This window comes from Podarcis filfolensis (genome assembly GCF_964270895.1).
Source record: "Podarcis filfolensis genome assembly, chromosome: 6".
NCBI lineage: Eukaryota > Metazoa > Chordata > Lepidosauria > Squamata > Lacertidae > Podarcis > Podarcis filfolensis.
Genome location: NC_139609.1, coordinates 40,835,875 through 40,856,026, shown reverse-complemented (window position 1 = coordinate 40,856,026; position 20,152 = coordinate 40,835,875). Strand labels below are relative to the sequence as shown.

Sequence of the window (20,152 nt, the reverse complement as noted above, 5' to 3'; positions counted from 1 at the left end):
AACTATCTACAGTATCCCCCTGTTGGCCCAGGGTGAGAACTTCAGTACATAACTCTTTAGGTAAAAGCAAAAAAGATGAACAGGGGTCTGTGCTGTAGATTAATAATGGAGAGCAAATAGGCAAGGATATGAAATATAAGATGTGGAAGTGAAGTGAGGAGTGCACAGAATCAGGGCAATACCCAAATGCCATAATATTTAGGGCTGGTTCATTGCAAGGGAAAATACTGAAGTATTGCTTAAGAATTGTCACACAAGGATTGGCATCTGTATTGATGTCTTTAATTGCACTATAAATTTGAACATTAAAGAGAAAAGCAAATGTTATTAGGAACCAGGACATGGCAATGATGTGAGCCCTTAATGAGATCCCAGTGCTAACTCAAGAGTACAGCAATTTCCCAGAGGACTACCAAGGAGATGGGCAATGAATTGTAAGGCCTGCTTTATAGGCATCTATCCTTGGTCAAATGCACCTGCTTGCAGCCACGCAAAAGACAGTGCGTAAATGTCTGGAATATTACATAAAAGTTGTCTGGGAGACCAGGCAGAGCAATTAAATCCATCCTGCTTAAATGAACCCCCAGTGCAGGTCAAACAAATCTAATTTTTATTGTTCCTTAAGGAGATGGTGTCTGTATGGGAGACAAAGAAAAGATGTAGCAGTGAGCTTGAAAGGAAAACCAAGATGCCCTTTAAGGGGAAAAAATTAAATGTTCACAAAAATGCCACAGCAGGCTAGATAAATGATATATTATTATAGCAGGAGTTTAAAACTAATTGATGACTAATGTTTTAATGTCCTGGAAGCTACGCTGATCTATGATATATCTCAGCCAAGCCAAAGGGGCATTTCAAGGAGAGATATAATGTTAACTGTTAACCTGATAGAACCAGGAGAAAAAGCAGTTACCTCAATGAATAAATGACAAGGTTGCTTCCACCTAATGTCTGGCAGCGTCCTGCAATGCAAAAATCAAATTATGACAAAAACTGAATGAGGAAATAAACCGTGTAGCAGAGCCCACAGTTTATTCTGTGATAAATTTGTTGAAGCTGTGTTGCCTATGTATAAAATGAAACTGTCTGCCTAAGCAGACTTTTAGATTTGCACATCTATAAAAGCCCACGAGATATAATAAGGACCCAACTGAAAGCATGTACAATCAAGGTCAGTTAATGTACATTAGAGCCAATGTCCACACAGCCAAATTGGTATGGAGAATTTGGTGGGACAAGTTTGACCTCTGGTGAAACTGTCATATGATTACTTCTCCACATGCCCACCTCACAGCTCATTTTCACCATGCCACTATCAGTCTGGGTTTGAAAGCTTTATTCCAGAATTACCATACTAATGATAATCAGTGTAATGAGCCATCCCATGCCCTTTCATCACAATCAAACACTCTGTTGCATGATAAAATCTATACATCTTTAGATTCACTTAAGCACACAATAGTCAAATTCAGGCACTATTCTAGTGACTCTTATCTAGGCCTTTGTTTGGCACAGAGATAAAGATCATAGAGTTGGAAGGGACCCTGAGGATCATCTAGTCCAGCCTGAATATGCAGCTGTCCCATTTGGGGATCGAACCCGCAACATTGACGTTATCAGCACCACACTCTAACTGACTGACCTAGGAGTTGGGGAGCATGTGCCTGTTCCAGTGTGGCTCGACTCCAGCTCCCATCAGCTCCAGTCAGCATAGGGCAGAGGCAGAGCTAGCTGCTCTGGCACCCGGAGCGGCGCATATGCTGTGCACCCGGGGCAGGGCAAGCATCCCAGGGGGTGGGGTGGGGATGTCACCCCCCCCTCAGGGATGACACCTGAGGCGGACTGCACCCCCTGCACCCCCTTCCTCTGCCAGTGATGATGAGAGAGGTCACCCTACAATATCTGGGAGGGCCATAGGTTCCCAAAGGTTCCCCACCAGCCTTATGGTCTCCAGTCTAAGCCTTGCCAGAGATTCAGCAATGCTGTGAACATCTTATCTGGTTTCTCAACGGTCCCCAGCTGAATTTAAATTTTACAATAAAATTATAGAGCAGGCTTTGCAATGCTACTTACTGTATATTTTCTAATTAGTGAGCACAATAAAAAATTACTGTTCATTGTGATTGATGAATATTTCTCAGCTAACCATCTAATGACTAAGAAAAAAAGAGGAACGAATCCTAATTTAAAAAGTAAACAGATATTACTGAAATCTTGTTATCGACACTATTCACTGGTATGTGATAGAAGAAGAAAAAGAAGCTTTTCTTATGTAAAGTTCTTTGAGCAGCAAGGCTGGATGAATGTTTCATGATAAGTAAAGCATCAGAAACAGAGGCAAGCAACTGGCTATCTGTACAAGAAAACCAAGCAGATAAACTAGGCCTTGTTAGAACAGAACTTCTAAAGGAGACGCACTTTCTGGCTTGCTTTCACAAAGTGCCTGAAGGATTTATGCTACATATTATATCTAGAAGATCAGTTAATGCCAAGATCTCAGAAACTACTGACTGCCCTGGGAAGGCAAGAGTGGTTAGTTCTTTTTTCTGTGCAAGATTAACTGATACAATGAGGAAAATTTCCATTTCCTTTTGGGATGTCCTTAATGGAGTATGAAGGATCAAAGACTTATCTGAAATATTTAGCAGGATAATATGATAAGTCATGTTGCTACAGTGCACAGATGTCCAGGAGTGCTCGCCAAGGTTAACAATGTTGTACAAACAAGCCACATCAGATTGTAATGTTAGAATACCTTGCCAGATAAGACCAAAAACCCTAGGACATCTAGTTCAGTCATCTGTTTCCAACAGAGCTCAGTTAGATTCTTCTGGGAACAAGCAAGGCATATAATTGATGACACTCCTCCATTGCTTGTACAGCTACCCATGCATATTGGAATGGTACTATAAATATTTCGGGAAAGTTAGGGTGGCTTAATGAAATCCACAAGCCTCCCTGATACATTGCCCAGTTTTAGCCAAATTATCATCTCCTGGGCCCCTTTGGATCCCCTGAACAACAATTCAAAGGTATACTTTTTCTGTAACCGATAGCTTTTGGTAGACCCATCCTCTGTAAATGCGTCCCAGTCTCATTTCACAGAATCATAGACTTTTAAAGTTGTAAGGGACTTTGGAGATCCTGTAGCCCATCTCCTACAGTGTGGGGATCCTGCAACTACAATATCCCTGTCAGATGGCCATCTGCCTCAGCACAAAACAGCCAAGGCAGTTTGTTTCGGTGTCAAACAGCTTGTACAATTAGGACATTCCTATTTCTACATGTGTATCTATTTTAGCACATGCTAACTTTGTGCAAAACTGCCCACTTTTGGGGAGCTGTGTTAAATGGCCATCCTATCAGCTCCCATCCCATTCAGGCAACAGATAAACTGGCTGTCATGGCTGCAACTCTAAACCTACTTACTAGGGAGTAAGTCCACTGTGTTAACACATGGGACCTACTTCAGAAAAAGGATGCACAGAATCACACTGCATGACCCGTTCTGCTCTGCTTCACTACCCGTGGTTTCTGAAGCAAAGAGAAGTGTAGATACCCTCAAAGCTATCTCAGAATCATGACATAGAGTTCTAAGGACAGCTGCAAAGAAGAATAAAAAAAAGTGTGCACACGTCTTTTTTAAAATTGGCACCATGTTCTGAAATGCAGATAATATCAAAGGAGATCAATTCAGACAGCAAAGCAGATACACTTCCCACAATGGGAAGATAACTCCCAATAAATACACAGCTCCAGAGCCTTCAATGTGACTGGAGCCCTGTGCTGCAGTAGTTAATAGAACCATCACCTTTATGAACTCTCTCTCTTATTTCCCATCATGTATGGACTTTAGCCTTCAAAGGCTACTGCTGCTGGTGAAGTAATATGATTAAGTGAGCCTTTTAAGACAGATTTATGCAAATAGTTTCTCCTCCAGCAAGTGTCACATCAGGTCTAGCTCTGTAAGGAAGAATATTTCAAAGATGCCACCTCTTATTTAGAACCACTAAATTATCTGACATTAGTGGTCAAATCGGCAGCAGGCCAAAATGGAGCAACTTTGATTTATACCACTGCTGATGTTGGCTTTCTTTCCACTTATAAAGCAGGAAAACAAAGAACTTTCATTCATCAGGCAAAACTTGGGTGATGAAGGGAAAGAGAAAAGGGCGAGTGGGAGGAGGTTTTTGTCTCTCTACTAGAAAAGCATTCAGATCTTCCTAGGATGGCCTCTTCTTACAACTAAAAGAACACCAAATTGAATTCACAGTCTGTAATCTGCATCACCATAAGCTTGCTGCATGTCTCTGGCACCCAGCATGGAATCTGCCATTATTCTGAAACTCTGTGCTCTCAGAGCCAATGTACATGTTTAGCAAAACCACACAGTAGAGGACTTCTGAGAGTATACTATATCATACTGTAGGGACTGTGTCCACCACAGGAATACTCTTTGAGTTTTAACACTTTCCAAACAGTACACAGAAAACTAGTGCATCAGAGAGAGGCAAGGCTATCCAAGTCATTTTACTGCCTGAGGCAAAGGATAAGATGGCACCCCTTTCTGGTCTATGTGCAAAATCCAACCAGATAGGTTTGAAACTTAGGGCTCATTCTTCCTGTTGTTCAATGTGGATATTAACCTTTCAGTACCACAATTAACGGTGTTGTCCATATGATATTTTCCTCCAAATCTCTGCCTTCCCACACTTCCCCTCCCCCAACTAGATTATTTCATGCCCTCTCCTTTTGAGAGCATGCCTGGTATGGAGAAATTGCTTTAAAATGAGGTGTGGAAAGATTATGGGTACACCTCTTACCGAAAATGAATGGAATTCTGCCATTTCAAGTCCAACATGTAATGCCATGTGTAAAAATGTTAGATTGTAAAAATGAGATTATATTCCTTTATATTTATGATATCTGCATATATGTACATAAATGTACATGTTTCCTGCTTGATTGGATTGAATATTTAAGTACATTGTTAGACAGAAATCTTTCTTTTTATTTTTTTTAATCTGGAACAACTGTGTAGTTTAAGCATATTTCAAATTTACAAAATTTGTTTACAGAAGGAGACTGTGTATTGAGTTAGCATTGTTATTATAACTATTTATTAAATTTATATACTACCCTTCATCATAAAAATACAAATACTTAACAACAACAACAAAGTAACCCCCTTCCCGCAAACACATTTAAAAGGCCATAGATTTTTAAATCAGCCAAAGGCCTGGTTATAGAGGAATGTTTTCGCCTCACACAATCTAATCACATATTATAGTTGCACAGGGAACTATGATTTGTTGCTGCTTCCTAATGCATGTATACAGATTCTACTTGAAATGAAAAACATGGTCTGTGGAGCTGTTATGTGTCACAATCACCTATGGATTACATGTATTCATTCTCTCTCTCTCTCTCTCTCTCTCTCTCTCTCTCTCTGTGTGTGTGTGTGTGTGTGTGTATTTTTTATTTTGCATGGGTCACTTTCTTCTGTAGGAATTTGATGTATGAAGAAGCTCTCTCTGCTTGTTTTTAGATGCTTGTACAAACTTCTTCACTGCGGTTAGCTTTTGGACTTCGAGTATGATCTGTGTTTCTTTTGATGCATTGATGCTGGCTTTTAGTTTCAGCTGCTGTCACTTTTTAACATTTAAGACTTCAATCCTATGTCCTTTCCTGGGTGTAATTCCTACTGACCTACCTCTACTGCTTCCAATCCATTTGAAGCCTTAAGGCAAAACACATGAAAAAGTAATAAAACTTGTACAGACCCTCAGGTGGTGCAACTGGTCAAAGCATTCGGCTGTTAACCAGAAGGTTGGTGGTTCAAGCCCACCCAGGGAAAACTGTGGGCAGGATTCCTGCATTGCAGGGGGTTGGGCTAGATCCCTTGGGGAACCCCTTCCGACTCTACAATTCTGTGACTTTAGTACACTATAAACAGCAGCGAAAAGTATAAAACACAAGACAATAAGCCATTAACGCCACTCCATCACAATCACCACCATCACTGAAATTAGTCAGTTGGATAAATATCAACAGCACTGTATCATATTTTTTTATATACAATAAAAATATTCAGAATTTGTGAGAAAATACCTTTGCCTGGTACTGAAAAGATGCTAAAGTGAGTGCCAGGAGAGCATCTTTGGGTGAGAATTCCGAAACAAAGAGACGCCACCCAAAAGCCTATCTTGTCACCACCTACGTACATCTGTTCTTTGCTCCAAAGATGACCTGAGGGCCAGAGTTGGCTCAATATGGGAAGAGGTGTTAGGAAGCAAGAAGGTGCCTTATACCAAGTTAGACCATCCATCTAGCCAAGTATTGTCCGCACTGACTGGCAGCGGCTTTCCAGGGTTTCTGGCAGAGGATATCTCCATTCCTAGAGGGCGATGCCAGAATTGAAGACATGCCTTACTACACCTGTGACAACCCTTCCATTGAGGACTGGACTCCCAAGTCATGCAGGGCTTTCTGATGCTTAGCCTTTTCCTGCAAGGTGGCACCAGCCTTATAAACACACCTGGGAGCAAGTCCCTTTGGAGTCAGTGGGGGCTTACACCTGAGTAGACACCCACAGACTTCAAGCCTCTTTCCACCTCGCTCCTTGGTTCTCCCTGAGGTGGATTTTGGGGAGGGCTGCTGTTAAAGCCAGAGCGCAGGTCCTTATAAACTCTCTTACAGTATCTTATTGCTTGTTTCTTGGGACAGAGAAAGGGGGAAAGAGAGTCTAGGACTAGGACTAGCCGCTTGAAGAAACAGTTTCTATTCAAATGCGATTTTGGTTTTAAATGCAGTGTAAGGTACAGTGGTACCTCGGGTTAAGTACTTAATTCGTTCTGGAGGTCCGTTCTTAACCTGAAACTGTTCTTAACCTGAAGCACCACTTTAGCTAATGGGGCCTCCCGCTTGCTGCTGCGACGCCGGAGGATGATTTCTGTTCTCATCCTGAAGCAAAGTTCTTAACCCGAGGTACTATTTCTGGGTTAGCGGAGTCTGTAACCTGAAGGGTATGTAACCTGAAGCGTATGTAACCCGAGGTACCACTGTAGTCTCTATGGTAGCATATTGTATTTAATTATGGGGTATCAGAGTTTTTAGGGGGCTAACCAGGCTGGGATAGCTGGGATTGCAGGCTTGCAGACATCTGAACGTCTGGTGTAGATTTTCAATTTCGTTGTTCTGTATGGGACAATGACAATAAAGATTATCGTATCGTCTCTGCTGGCAAATAAGCCATAAATAGGCTTTCACATTTTATCCCCGAGGCGGGCATCGCCAGTACAGTTCCACAGATGGGTTTTTACAAGCAGCGAGAATGGGAGGGTTGGGGGAGAGACACAGACAAAAAGCAGGACCGGGTGAGCAGCTCCTTTTATTTACTGCCCGTTTAAGCGCCTTCCAGGCTCCTCCGCCAAATCCCGCCTCGCGGGCCAGCCGGCCAATCGGGATCAGCGGCACCAAGGCGCCGCTGCCAAGAGAGGAGAAAAGGAGCGAGGCCTTCTTCTTTCCCCCCTTCCTTTCCCCCCTCGCGGCAACGGCTCTTGCTCCCGTGCAAGAAGCCCGGAAATTGCCTTGTCAGGAACTCTGGGGGTTTTCCTCTCTCTCTTTGCTGCAAAGCGTGTGCTGCGAGCGGCTTGTCCACTGCTAGCTCAGGTCATATTTCACTGCTGGGCAAGTAAGTGGCTTCTGCTCTCCAACCCAAATAAGAATCGCCTTCTATAGCAGAGCGTTCCGTTTCAGGAAATCCTCGCGCAGATGTTTCTTTCCTTTGCGTTTAACAGGGGAAAGAAAACACCTCGGGCTTTGTTCTGTATCCCTTGCCCAAGGGGTCGTGTCCCTTTCCCCCTCCCTCTTTGGGTGTACTTTGGTTGCCTTCTGGTTTACCTTGGTTGACTCTGGGGGAGATGGGGAGAGAGCCTGAGGTTTTGATCCTGAACACCAGGTTTGCCTAAAGTGGAGGCATGTGTTTATTTTTCTGCTTTGCAGGTTTGTTCCCCTGTGTATGTATGGAGCCCAGTATGCAGTGGGACCTAAGAAGTGAAAAGGGGAAGTTCCCTGTCCAACGCACTCCCCTTGCAAAATGGCAACCAAATACTATCCCTGAGATGATGCCTTATCCTGGTGTACATGGTTACTAGTCCTGGGAAGAGGGAAGGGTGAGAAGAGAGTCTCAAGTAGCCAAGGGTCATGGACACTCTTTCAGCTGCATTTGAAATTGATGCGAGTTGCAGATATGTTGCTGTGGGTCACCAGATGTTGTATTTCAGCTCCCATCAGCGCCAGCTGGTGTGGCCCAATGGTTGGGGATGATGGGGATTGTAGTCCAACAACATCTGGGGACCCAAGACTGGGAAATACTGTCCTAGGGTTACTGAAGAGCTAAGACAGACATACTGGGTGCTTTTGCTTGGCCTGTTTGTTGGACGTTCATTTTTGTGGGGCGATTTGACGGTGTTGGCTTTTCAAGGAGTATTCATTTGTTTGGAGGGAGGTTGACAGATGACATTGCATCAAAGCAAGCATTAATCCACACTTTCCAATTAATTTCCCTGCTGCAAAAAGTGCAGGGTGGTTTTTTTTGGCGGGGGAGCAGTTTTGTTGTCCTCATCAACTACAATTGTGCAACCTGAATTTGCTGGTATGTGGTTAAATCCCACCTGAAAGCAGCCCCAATCTGGGCCTTCTTTAAAGAGAGACACCTTTTCAGTGTGTTATTTAGAACATGGTGCAAAGTACAGGGTCTGTTTAAACATTACTGAATTCCTTCATGGAAATGATTTCTTTGTGGAAGTTAGCCTGCAGTCCACATGTCGATTGTTATTTGTGACTATATCAGAGGTAGGTGTGTGTTGCTGTACGTATTACAAGTGATGGGAAGCTGTGATTTCTGCTTCCTAGTGTGCGTACCCTGAGCAAAATACATACTTATGCAACTATCACCATGCAAGTATCATAAATATGTGAAGCACTAAACATAACAGCCCGCACACTGTAATGTAAGACTGCTGTAGCTGTCTACCCTCTTGCCATATATAAGTATTGTGCTTTCCCCAAACATTATTGTTCCAGTACTGCCCTCCTACAGACAAGAAGTACCCACTGCTTTCAAAGCTTAAGAGGAAATGCTGTTGGGTAGGACAAGAAGACAAGGCCTGCTGGGACTAGAGGGCTGGATTGGCCACATGGGCTGTCAGAGGGAGGAGTGGGCCAAAAGGACTGGCTGGATCAAGCAGGAACCAGGCTATCGTCCTGTGTGGCTTAAGCATGTGTTGGCATCGTGGGCACCAAAAGGCCATCTCTCTACTAAGTTATCTGCTACACTTTGTTTAGCAGGGGCACTGGACAAGGGTCTCCAAAGATCTTGAGATCAGGCAGATAGTTTGGAGGATGTGATTCTTCAAATCCTCTTTAAAGCTTAATGTCAGCCATCTTAATTGGGCCTGGAAACAGTGATCACAAAACGTATAATATGATCATATGTTTGAGCCCCAGTTAACCGTCTTGCTGCCCTGTTTTGAGCCAACTAAAGTTTCTAGGCTGTTTTCAAAGTCAAGCCCATATATATATAATGCATTGAAGTAATCAGAGCAGGTATCTCTGTACAGGTAGGGTTGCAGCTGGTATTATCAGCTGAAGCCAATAAACAGTGCTGTGAGCCTCTGAGGCTGCTCATGCCTCTTTGCTGTAGATCCAAGACTGTCCCTGAACTGCAAACCTGATCCTTTAGGGAGAAATCCAGAACAGGTTGAACATCAATCAGCCAAATAGATGAACAACCTGCTAACAGTACCACTATCTTGTCTGGATTTAATCTCAGTTTATTGGCTCTTACCCAGTCCGTTAATGTGCCTGGCCACTGATTCAGAGCACCTATTGGTTCATCTTGATTTGATGAAAAGGAGATAATAGAGCTCGGCATTATCTAGTGTTGGTGACACCTCAGTCTGTATCTCCAGATGACCTCTTCCGGTGGCTTCATGTACATCTTAAACAGCATGGGTGATGAAATGCAGCCTGATGGAACTCTGCAGCATTGCTACTGACCTGTAGTCATCCCAACATTGCTCTTGTCCCAGGAGGGCATCCCGTGTGTTCTCTGCAGGTATCTCATGTGAGCACTATGTTGTATGTCTTCGCCGTGCTCCACTCTGCTGAAAAAGAGATGGTTTTGAGGAGCATAAGGAGATTCAAACCCCTATAGGTACTCCTAGGGGACTTGCAGTAGTGTGGTTGTTGCTGGCTGTGCTATGGACGGAGTGTGCTGTGTTGTTGACTTTGGGGGGTGTAGTGGGGTGCATGCCCTAACTGTGGTGAGTTAATTGGCTATCTCCATGTGTGAATATTGGTGGTGGTACTGTCTCTAATTAGTGGGCTGTGGAAGAGATTCCAGAGTGTCTGGTTGTGTATGTGTGTGTAATCTTGCCCGGGCCTGCCTCCTTCTCCACCCCCATCATTTGGCCCAGACACTGAAGTCCAGCGCCGAGGGCCTTCTGGAGTAGTGAGAGAAGCACTGAGAGAAGCAGTCACAGGGAACCAGGCAGAGGGCCTTCTCAGTAGTGGCTCCCGCCCTGTGGAATGCCCTTCCATCAGATGTCAAAAGGAATAAACAACTATCTGACATTTAAAAGACATCTGAAGGCAGCCCTGTTTAGGGAAGTTTTTTTAGTGACTGATGTTTTAATGTATTTTTAATCTCCTGTTGGAAGCTGCCCAGAGTGGCTGGGGAGACCCAGCCAGATGGGCGGGGTGTAAGTAATAAATTATTGTTATTATAACGTGAGTAAAGCAACTGTTCCTCTGCTAAGTAGTGTTGTACCTCCAATCCTGGTGTAGTGTTCAGTTATGTTGCAAACCTATACATATTTACCAGGGTGTAAGTCCCACTGAGCTCAGTAGGGCTTCTGAGTAGACATGTGTAGGACTGTGCAGTTAAAAATAAAAAGACTGGTCTGGCGTGAGAGCCCCTGGTTACTTTTAAATAGATGTGACAGGAACTCTCAGAAGCAGTGTGTTAGAATTGCAGATGTACCAACCATCTAAATAAATGTTTTAAGTTTAGGATGACAAATTACTTAGGGCTGTCCTCCTTTACAATTACGATTCAAGGGTGAACAAGTCCCCTTTAATGCATTAAATTTTGGAAACTAGTTACTGAAACATTCTCGCCGCTGGGTGAAAAATGTCTGCAAAAGCATGTTTTGTAGCATGTATTAAAATTTTTGATTTAATTGTTGAATTTACTGTTGGCCTAGGCTTTCCAGTATCTGTCGCAAATAATTAGACACTTGGTTTAGGTGTTGGTTTGATAGGATGGCTTTGCTGGGAAGCACACTGGACCGTAGCCAATATGCAAATGTTGATGTTCTGTCACTTTGTAGACTCCTTTACAAAGCATAAATCATTTTGTGGGATGACTTGCTAATACAGCTGAGCACAAGGGACCAAATTAATCCCTGAAGTGCCTGAAATGTCTTTAGGGAGTTTGCCCCCTGAACATCCTTAATCCAAGTTGAATTCTGTTTCACACTTCGATCAGCAGTAGGGTAATAAACAAGAAGAGATGAAGGCTATGTTCTGTTTCAAGACCAAAAGTGATGGAAATGACACAATCTACCAAGTTCCTGTTGCCGTTACACCCTCTCCTATTTCATCAGCTGACTTAGATTGTATTTCTATATACATTTACCCTGAGAGTAAAAAAAAAAAAAAAGGTTTATATTTAACTTGGTAGGACCTCTGAGTAGAGTTGTATAGGACTGTACCATTAAGTCTTTTCTCAGAAGAGTCAGGCAAAATGGTGTTGCCTACCTCATGGAACTGGAGGTCATTATTGAAGACAGCAACAAAATGGTGGCCTTCCTGTGCAGTCCAATACATTCCTGCTCGGAAGTGAGTCCCTCTGAGTTCAAGGGGACTTAATCTCAGGTAAGTGGGTATAGGATTACAATACCTAGTTAACCCAAGAGTATGCACACATTGAACTCAAGGGAACAGATATCTAAGAAATTTATGATATTTAATTAGAGAAAAATCAATATTGACATTTATTAAGGATTGGATACTTCTTAAGGAGTTTTTGCGTGTAAGAGAAAATGAACTTGTAATACCTGGATTAAAAAAAAATTGGCTTATGGAAAATAGAATAGTTGGATTCTATTTGGGGGTTATGTTCTGGGCCACCGCGCACATAAGAGACATCGCATAAAGTGGGGAGCACTCTCTAAAAAGTCTTTAAATGCCCATTTCCCCTTGCTCTCCAGCTCTCTCTCCAATTCAGAGAAAGAAAATACCTAGAGTTGAAGCTCTAGGGCTGGGTGGAGGACACATGGGAACGGCTGCTTCTGCTGTGCTACCCTGTATGTCAACTGTTAGGCGGGGACTCTGAGCAGCCTAAACAAAGCCCCGTTGCTCCTCAGGTCTCTTTGGGGCTTCCTCTGGCCTCACTGATGTCTTCTTTGGGCTTCAGGGAGGGTTTCCTCATGAGCCATGAGGGCTCTCCAGCTCTCTCCCATCATTTCCTGGTATGATTCTATTTATTTATTTCCTGAGGTAGCATATACTGTGGTACCTTGGTGTATGAACTTAATCCGTTCCGGAAGTCCATGCTTAAACTAAAGCGTTCTTAAACCAAGGCGCGCTTTCCCGTAGCAGCTGGGGACTCATTTTACAAATGGAACACACTCAGCAGGAATTGGAACATGTTCTGTTTCCAAGGCAAAGTTCACAAACCAAAACACCTACTTCTGGGTTTGCAGCGTTCTTAATCCAAGTTGTTCATAAACAGCTGTTCTTAAACCAAGGTACCACTGTATACATGGCTGCGCATGAGTAGTACATGCATAAAGTTTCTCTTTTACCCTTTCCCCTTCTGTTCCCTTCTGTTCCTTTTTAGATTAGATCGTAAAAGCATTAATTTTATTCTGGTGTATTATAAAAAAGATACTTTGTATTGGGTATGAACTTTTGTATACCTTTGGATAAGTTTCAATAAAAATAAATATTTTAAAAATAGAAATTAAAAAACAAACAAAAGCGATCAATATGGGGCTGATACTATGTATAAACTAGTTGAAACTCTTTTAAATGTGAACAAGAAACTCCACTATTCCAACCACTCATTTTTGCTGTCACTATATGGTGTTATTCACAAGTCAACATGTATCTTCACTGAACTGTTCACTTACCAGGTTTTTTTTAATATGAGAATAAGAAGCCCTTGATCTTTCCAGGGATTTTAAATTCTCTTTCAACTTATTTCAGCTTCTCATTCACTCCCTTAAACCTCTGAGTTGTTGATTTTTGTTCCAGTGAATTCTGGAGTTACTCTGTGACAACTGAACATGTAAACAAGCCTTTTTACATTTCAAGCTCTGTTCCTGCAGTCTGACAAACTGATTAACTTACTGAGAAATTTGTGCATTATTTATTGAGTGCTTGAATTAGCCAGTGCAAACTTGAGAGCACAGCTTTAGAGAGAAGCCCAAATGTTAATCGTCCATTATTTATTGATTTCATTAATCTCGAATTAGCAGCTGAAACAACTTTATGGTTTGTCGGACGGATTTTGATTTTTGCTGACATCTGTCAGGGCAGCATCTTGTTGCTTGAGTGAGATTTTTGTTTAGCCAGAGTTCAAAAACAAGGTACACCCCCACCCCCTTCCCTTTCAAGAACATTGGAGACAGGAAAAAGCCAATGTGGTATAATGGGACAGAGTTGGACTTTAGAACAGAAATCTGTCCAGACCAGAAACTGTGGTTAATCTACCGTTAATTTAAGCAAGTTATCTTCAGTAGCTATAGTTGATCCAAGCAACTTGACAAACTGCAGTTTTCCAAATTCCTGGCCACTTTGGAGATGGGAGGGAGTAGTGTGAAAGCTCAAGGCTTATTGTGGGCTTATCCAGACTTGCCCTTGCCTCACCTCATTACCGCCCCCCCCCACTTGATCTTCTGAATCGGAGCAAACACCAGTTGGGTTTTCTCTGGATTTATGTTTTTTTTTCCGATTTATGGCTAAGGAATGGGCTTTCTGGGGAGAAATGGCAGGCACTGGCAAGACTGCTTAGACTCATGCCTAGAAATTGCGGGACAAGTGAAAAATCACTTAGACAAGTGCAAGTATGGATGAGTCCTGTGTCTTGTTTACGCTTCTTCACATAATGCTTCAATTGTGGTTTAACATGGCATCTAATGCAATCAGTCTGCCTTTGTAATTTTTCTAATGCCCCATTACTCCAAAATGTATTTTTCCTAGTTAAAACTTGTTGACTATGCCTTATAGGAGAACTCTGCTGATTTTAGGATATTTACTCTAGTCACTGTTGACCCTAAAAAAAAAAGATGCACTGGAGAATTCAGTGCTTTTCGTGCGTAGATCCAGATGTCATGTAGGTGATATCTCAAATGTATTATACTCTGTAGTACTCTTAGCATCAAACAATGTTTTTGCAAGGAAACTGGATTGAGTTACAGGAATGTTGCACTTTGAAGTGATGCAGAATGATAAATGAACGCATAATATTTTTAAACACAGTTCCTCTAGAGACAAACCTTATATCAACAATTGTTGGAGGCATCTATAAACTGAATGATTTTTTGGTCAATGGCAAGTTAGACTGTGAGATGAATAACAAAACAATGCAGTGCAGCCTAGCTGTTGGATTACAGACACGCTTGAGCTTCCAAAGCCAATTATTATGACCCAATGTTGGGCAAAGGTGTGTCTGCATGTGTATGTCTGTATAGTTAAAATATATTTATTTATTTGGAAAGGATGGGGCGCCTGCTAGGAGTTCATCCATGGACATATACCATGGCAGCCCAGTTTTATCATTGTTCATAAAGTTACTGGTTATATACAGGAAAACCCTATTTTGCATGGGGGTTATGTTCTGGGTCATCACGTGTGTTGGCAGTGCACTTGTAAGCCTGCCCTGCCGCACTCCCATTATACCCCGTAACGCCCCCTTTTCCTGCCACTTCTGGGTTCGCAGTGATGCATGCAAGCACCGAGAATGCATTCAAAATGGCAGTTGCCTGTACTGACGGGTCATAAAGGCCCATCCACTTTGTGCACAAAACCCATGTCACTCTGTCCACTTTGGGCATGAAAAACTGTCACTCTACAGTGTGATTGGCATATGACTGGCTGCAGTGCATAGCATTTGTAGTCTTTGGACTGCTCAACTGGCAGCTGTTTTTGCTACTGCTGCTGATACTCATTGGTAATGCTTTTCTTTCTGTTGCTTTGTTTAGAGGCAGTTGATGAATAGTAAGAACCAAAGTGTTGCACACTACACATAGCAATGCAATAAAATTGTTTTAACAGTGCAATATTAGGCTTGTCCTGTAGGATTTGTTCCCTGGTAAGTGTATGTAGGCTTGCAACCTATATAAAACATGGGTTGAACCAGCATGTACATTCCTTCATGATGAATGTGGGTTCCTTTGGCTTGTGCATTGTGGTTCACGTGTGAGTTCTTATTCATTTTATTTATTCGTTTTATTTATTCATAATTTGTTTATTCATATTATTCCAGAAATGAATTAAACTATTAACTCATTTTTCCTCTGACTTTCCACCTGATGGGACCACATGGTGTCTTCCAGTAAAACCATGGCATCCCAAAATGATCAACATGAAAACTATAGCAGCAGACTAAGAAAACAGTTTAAATCGCTTTGCAATTGTAAAGACACAGCAAAGGAAACAATGTTATAAAATTATCTTCTAGATGTCTGTTGAGGAGCCATGACCTATGATAAATCATCATCATCATCAACATCAACATCATCATCTTATTATTGGCAAACTGTGGACTGATCCTGCAGACTTCATCTGGACAACTTTTTATAACCAAGGTGCCATTACCAAAAAACAGGTCCTCTTCACTGGAAGCAAACGTTAGAAGAGGACTCCAAGTATCTTAATGTCTGAGAACTTGTATGGCATTAGGCACTCTTTAAAATGATGTGTACTGTGTAGGGAAATGGTATAAAATATAGGAACCTTGTTGTTAGTGTGAGAGAGAATACCTGTAATATTTATACTTCCTGGAATGAGATTGAGAAATTGTCTTTCTTACATGTGACTGGAAGTTGGTAAAAACAATGACAAGAACACAACAGGAACTTTTAAAATAAAACCCTGCACAATTAGTTGATTTGACTTCTGTTAAGGAGCAGTAACTTCCTGAATGTGGGATTAGGAAACCAAAACGTGTTATTGCAATGAGAATGCGTTATGATACTTTTATGGTGGAAAGCTTATTGGAGAGAAAAGTCATCCAACCAGAGTCTAAATAATTCGCTATAGGTAGGCTTATCAGCTTACAAACTATTTCCAAATGAGTTGGCCTGCAGCGCTTCTGATGGTCTGTGCCTGACAAAGGTTGGGAAGGGTGTGTGTGTGTGTGCGCGCGCTTCAAACCAAGGGTTGTACTGGTGCGGTGGCTACCTTATTGTCCCTTGGCTTGGCATTTGTAACATGTAGCAAAACTCATTGGATCCCAAACTGTAGAATTTGTTGGTATGCAGTGTCCATTGCAAAGATGAGCAGTGATAGGAGAGAATGAAGTTTTATCCAAGTGAAGCATATTTTAAAAAGTCTCTTTTTGTTTCCCTGTCACCCAGAGGTCTGCTCAAAATGCAAAGTGAGAACCTGGAACCGGTAAATTACTACATTGGAATTGACGTTGGCACAGCAAGCGTCCGTGCGGCTTTGGTAGACCAGTTTGGGACGTTGGTGGCTTACGCAGAGCAGCCAATTCAAATTTGGGCACCACAACCAGACCACTATGAGCAATCCTCTGATGACATCTGGGCTGCGTGTTGTACAGTCACAAAGGTACAAACATGAATGCTCACTATGAATTTTATGCTACACACTGTGAGGCAGCTTTTCTAATGAGGTGAGGCAGACTCTACTGCCTTTGTCACATCGAACCATTTTCACGCACACAAGAGATACAAGATTCTAGGAGGGCTGATATAACTAGTGACATTTTCTGGCTAATCTCTGCCTACCTTTAATTTTGGAAAAATTGGGGCTTCCTGTTCCAGATTTGACTATATAATGGCCGTGTTATTAAGTTCAAAGATTAACAGCAGCTTCTGATATATACACCTTTATACTAACCAGAACTACATCTCTCTGATTTCTCTGTCTGCTGCCTTTGTATATATACCTCTATTGCTAGCACACACAAAAAACACCTTTGTATTCCTTCTAGTATATCTGGCCACATTCTATTAAATGGCACTGAAGCTGCCCTGTTTCAGTTAATCCCTCTCTTTATTTTTTGTGAGGGGTGGGGGGATGTATACTGATAAGTGGCTCTTTGAAAAACTGCGGGAAGAGTTTTTAGGTTTAACATTCAGGATTGGAAGAAGAAGGGTTGTGGTTTTTTGGGTGGGAGAAAATTATAACTTTGAGGTAGAAGTTTTTCGCTTATGGTAGAAACCAGAAAGAAAACATCAATTACCTGTTTTTTGAAAAAACAAACTCCAAAAAGTGAATGAGCTTAATCAGCTGTACGCTACTCTGTTTTTTGCTTCAGGTATTCTCTCTCTCTTCCTTTCTATAAACAGCCTTGAAAATTAGTCCATATGAGCTGCTAGCCTACAAAGTTTTGGCTACTAGCTTGCAGTTTCATGTTGACTGCAGGGGAAAAGAAGACTCCAGTTCTGTGGCCAGCCTGGAAATATAGGCTACTAGCTTCTTAACACATTCATAAAAAATATCATTCTAGCCAGTGGAATGGCCAAGGAGGGGCAGAGTGATCTACAGTGGTACCTCGGGTTACATACACTTCAGGTTACATACGCTTCAGGTTACAGACTCCGCTAACCCAGAAATAGTGCTTCGGGTTAAGAACTTTGCTTCAGGTTAAGAACAGAAATCGTGCTCCGGCGGCGGGCAGTAGCAGGAGGCCCCATTAGCTAAAGTGGTGCTTCAGGTTAAGAACAGTTTCAAGTTAAGTACGGACCTCCGGAACGAATAAAGTACTTAACCCGAGGTACCGCTGTATTCTTTTCTGCCTGCATACTTGAACATGGAGGAAGATGTTTTCCTTCCTCTGAAGCTAGCACAAAACCCAATTGGGCTGTTGGAGGGAGGAATAGAGAGATCCTCCATTCTCTGCTAGCTCACTCATGTGCCATTTGGACTTCCTGGTTGCCTAAGGGCATCTGGACAGTTTTTCCAATACAAGCCTGTTTTGCAAGGGACATATTGGAAAGCAAAGGGTATTGTGTCCTAACACAAATCATATGGAGGAAAATGTCTGTGTGCGAAATCAAGAGGAAATTAACAGCATACCACACTGGGGGTGGGACAAAGATTTTTAATGTGTATTATGTGTACATATGTGAAAACAAAGGAGATGATATCTCAGGATAGTGACAAAATGTGGATTTAATTTTTTTTAAAGCAGCCCAGCACATTTGGGGCTGTTAATGTTGTTAAAGGCCTCAAGGGTCAGAATGAAAAACAGCCTGAAGATATCTCCAGTTATCTTACGTTTTAGGTGGTTTTTAATTCTGGCCCCTGAGAAAGGCCTTTAACACCAACAGGCCGAAGTGCGCTGGGCTGTTGTTGTTTTAAACCAAATCCTAATTTTGTCAGCGTCTTGAGATAACTTCACCTTTGTTTTGGGGGATCATTTTGTATGCTTACTGTTTTTTGCATTTTGGGGAGAAGAATTATAAGTTTTTTCTCAGTTGATCTGTTAGGCATACTTACAGTTTTTTGTGTTGCAAAAACAGTACAAAAGAAACTAAATAGAGGTTTTAAAACAATGCGAAATGAACACATAAGGTAGAGAGACCTTTTCATTCAGCTTGAAAAGCTTTTCTTCACCATCAGAGACTCTGGGTAATGTCACAAATATAGTACAAGATTCCTGTGGTGGATACCTGGTGCTAGTATTGTAGCATCTACTTATGGGTTAGAAGGAAATGGAGCTTGCTCAGAATGGAACTGCAGGTGAAGCCAACATCTCAGTTAGCAAGCACCATTCCCTCTACAGCAGACATTTCTACTGAAGTATGGTATGGGTAGGGACGCAGGTGGCGCTGTGGGTTAAACCTAGGACTTGCCGATCTGAAGGTCGGCGGTTCGAATCCTTGCAACGGGGTGAGCTCCCGTTGCTCGGTCCCTGCTCCTGCCAACCTAGCAGTTCGAAAGCACGTCAAAGTGCAAGTAGATAAATAGGTACCACTCCGGCGGGAAGGTAAATGGTGTTGCCGTGCGCTGCTCTGGTTCGCCAGAAGTGGCTTAGTCATGCTGGCCACATGACCCGGAAGCTGTACGCCGGCTCCCTCGGCCAATAAAGCAAGATGAGCACCGCAACCCCAGAGTCGGTCACGACTGGACCTAATGGTCAGGGGTCCCTTTACCTTTATGGTATGGGTAGGCTTGTCATAAGTCAGGAAAAGTCCTGACATGTCCTGGTTTGGGGGCTTCCTAAAAAAGCTCAACAACTTTGCAGGTGTCAGGAATAGGTAAGGGAAATGTAAAACAGCAGGATGTTGCTCCATCTCCTGAATTTCTTTAGTTGTTCTTCGCCTCTCTTTGTGGGTATTATGACCTCCTTTGGCAGCCAGCATTGTCAGGGTGGTCTTGGGGCGGGGAAGGGGGACCTTCAGTCCTCTACTAAAAAAGTCCTGGGTTCGGACTGCTTGGCGTTCTTAGGCTGGCTCTTCAAATATGCATGAGGTGCCTGGTAATTCATAGTTGGACAGTTCACCGTTCGCTTGTTATTGATCAGGATTTTCAAATATTAATGAGCCATTCTCTGCAGTGAGTGCCCTAAAGGAGATGGAGGAAGATGGGGGTGTGCCTGAGGATAATGAAACAGAATGCATTTCTTCATTTACTCTTATTCACTCTATTGAACGTTTATCGACATTAATTCCAGCAGGCTTTTAAAATGAATTCTGATTTTCATAGTTAGCTCTATTTTTGTTTCATTGTATTGAGTCTCCTGCACACCACTTAGGAATGGCTGTAATTAAGCAGCATTAAAATTGTTTAAATAATAGGTGTGCTGAAAACAAATAACAAAGTGTACTAAGAATCCCATGCCCATCAAGAGCACTTGAACCTCCAGGTAGTACCGACTGCATATTAT

At 42.3% G+C, this 20,152-nt stretch overlaps 1 protein-coding gene across 2 annotated transcripts in view; it reads left to right on the top strand.

Annotated features, from left to right (window-relative positions):
- The first annotated feature begins 7,483 nt into the window (after window positions 1-7,483).
- Window positions 7,484-20,152, top strand: part of FGGY (FGGY carbohydrate kinase domain containing) — a 136,898-nt gene continuing 124,229 nt past the window's right edge. Inside the window, exons 1-2 of one of the 2 annotated variants that reach the window (XM_083621280.1) lie at window positions 7,484-7,693; window positions 16,653-16,866. In XM_083621280.1, the coding sequence (XP_083477406.1) occupies window positions 16,666-16,866 (201 nt within the window). In that variant the 5' untranslated portion in view covers window positions 7,484-7,693; window positions 16,653-16,665. The remainder of the gene's footprint in view (window positions 7,694-16,652; window positions 16,867-20,152) is intronic. The other variant, XM_083621281.1, reaches the window with a different exon arrangement.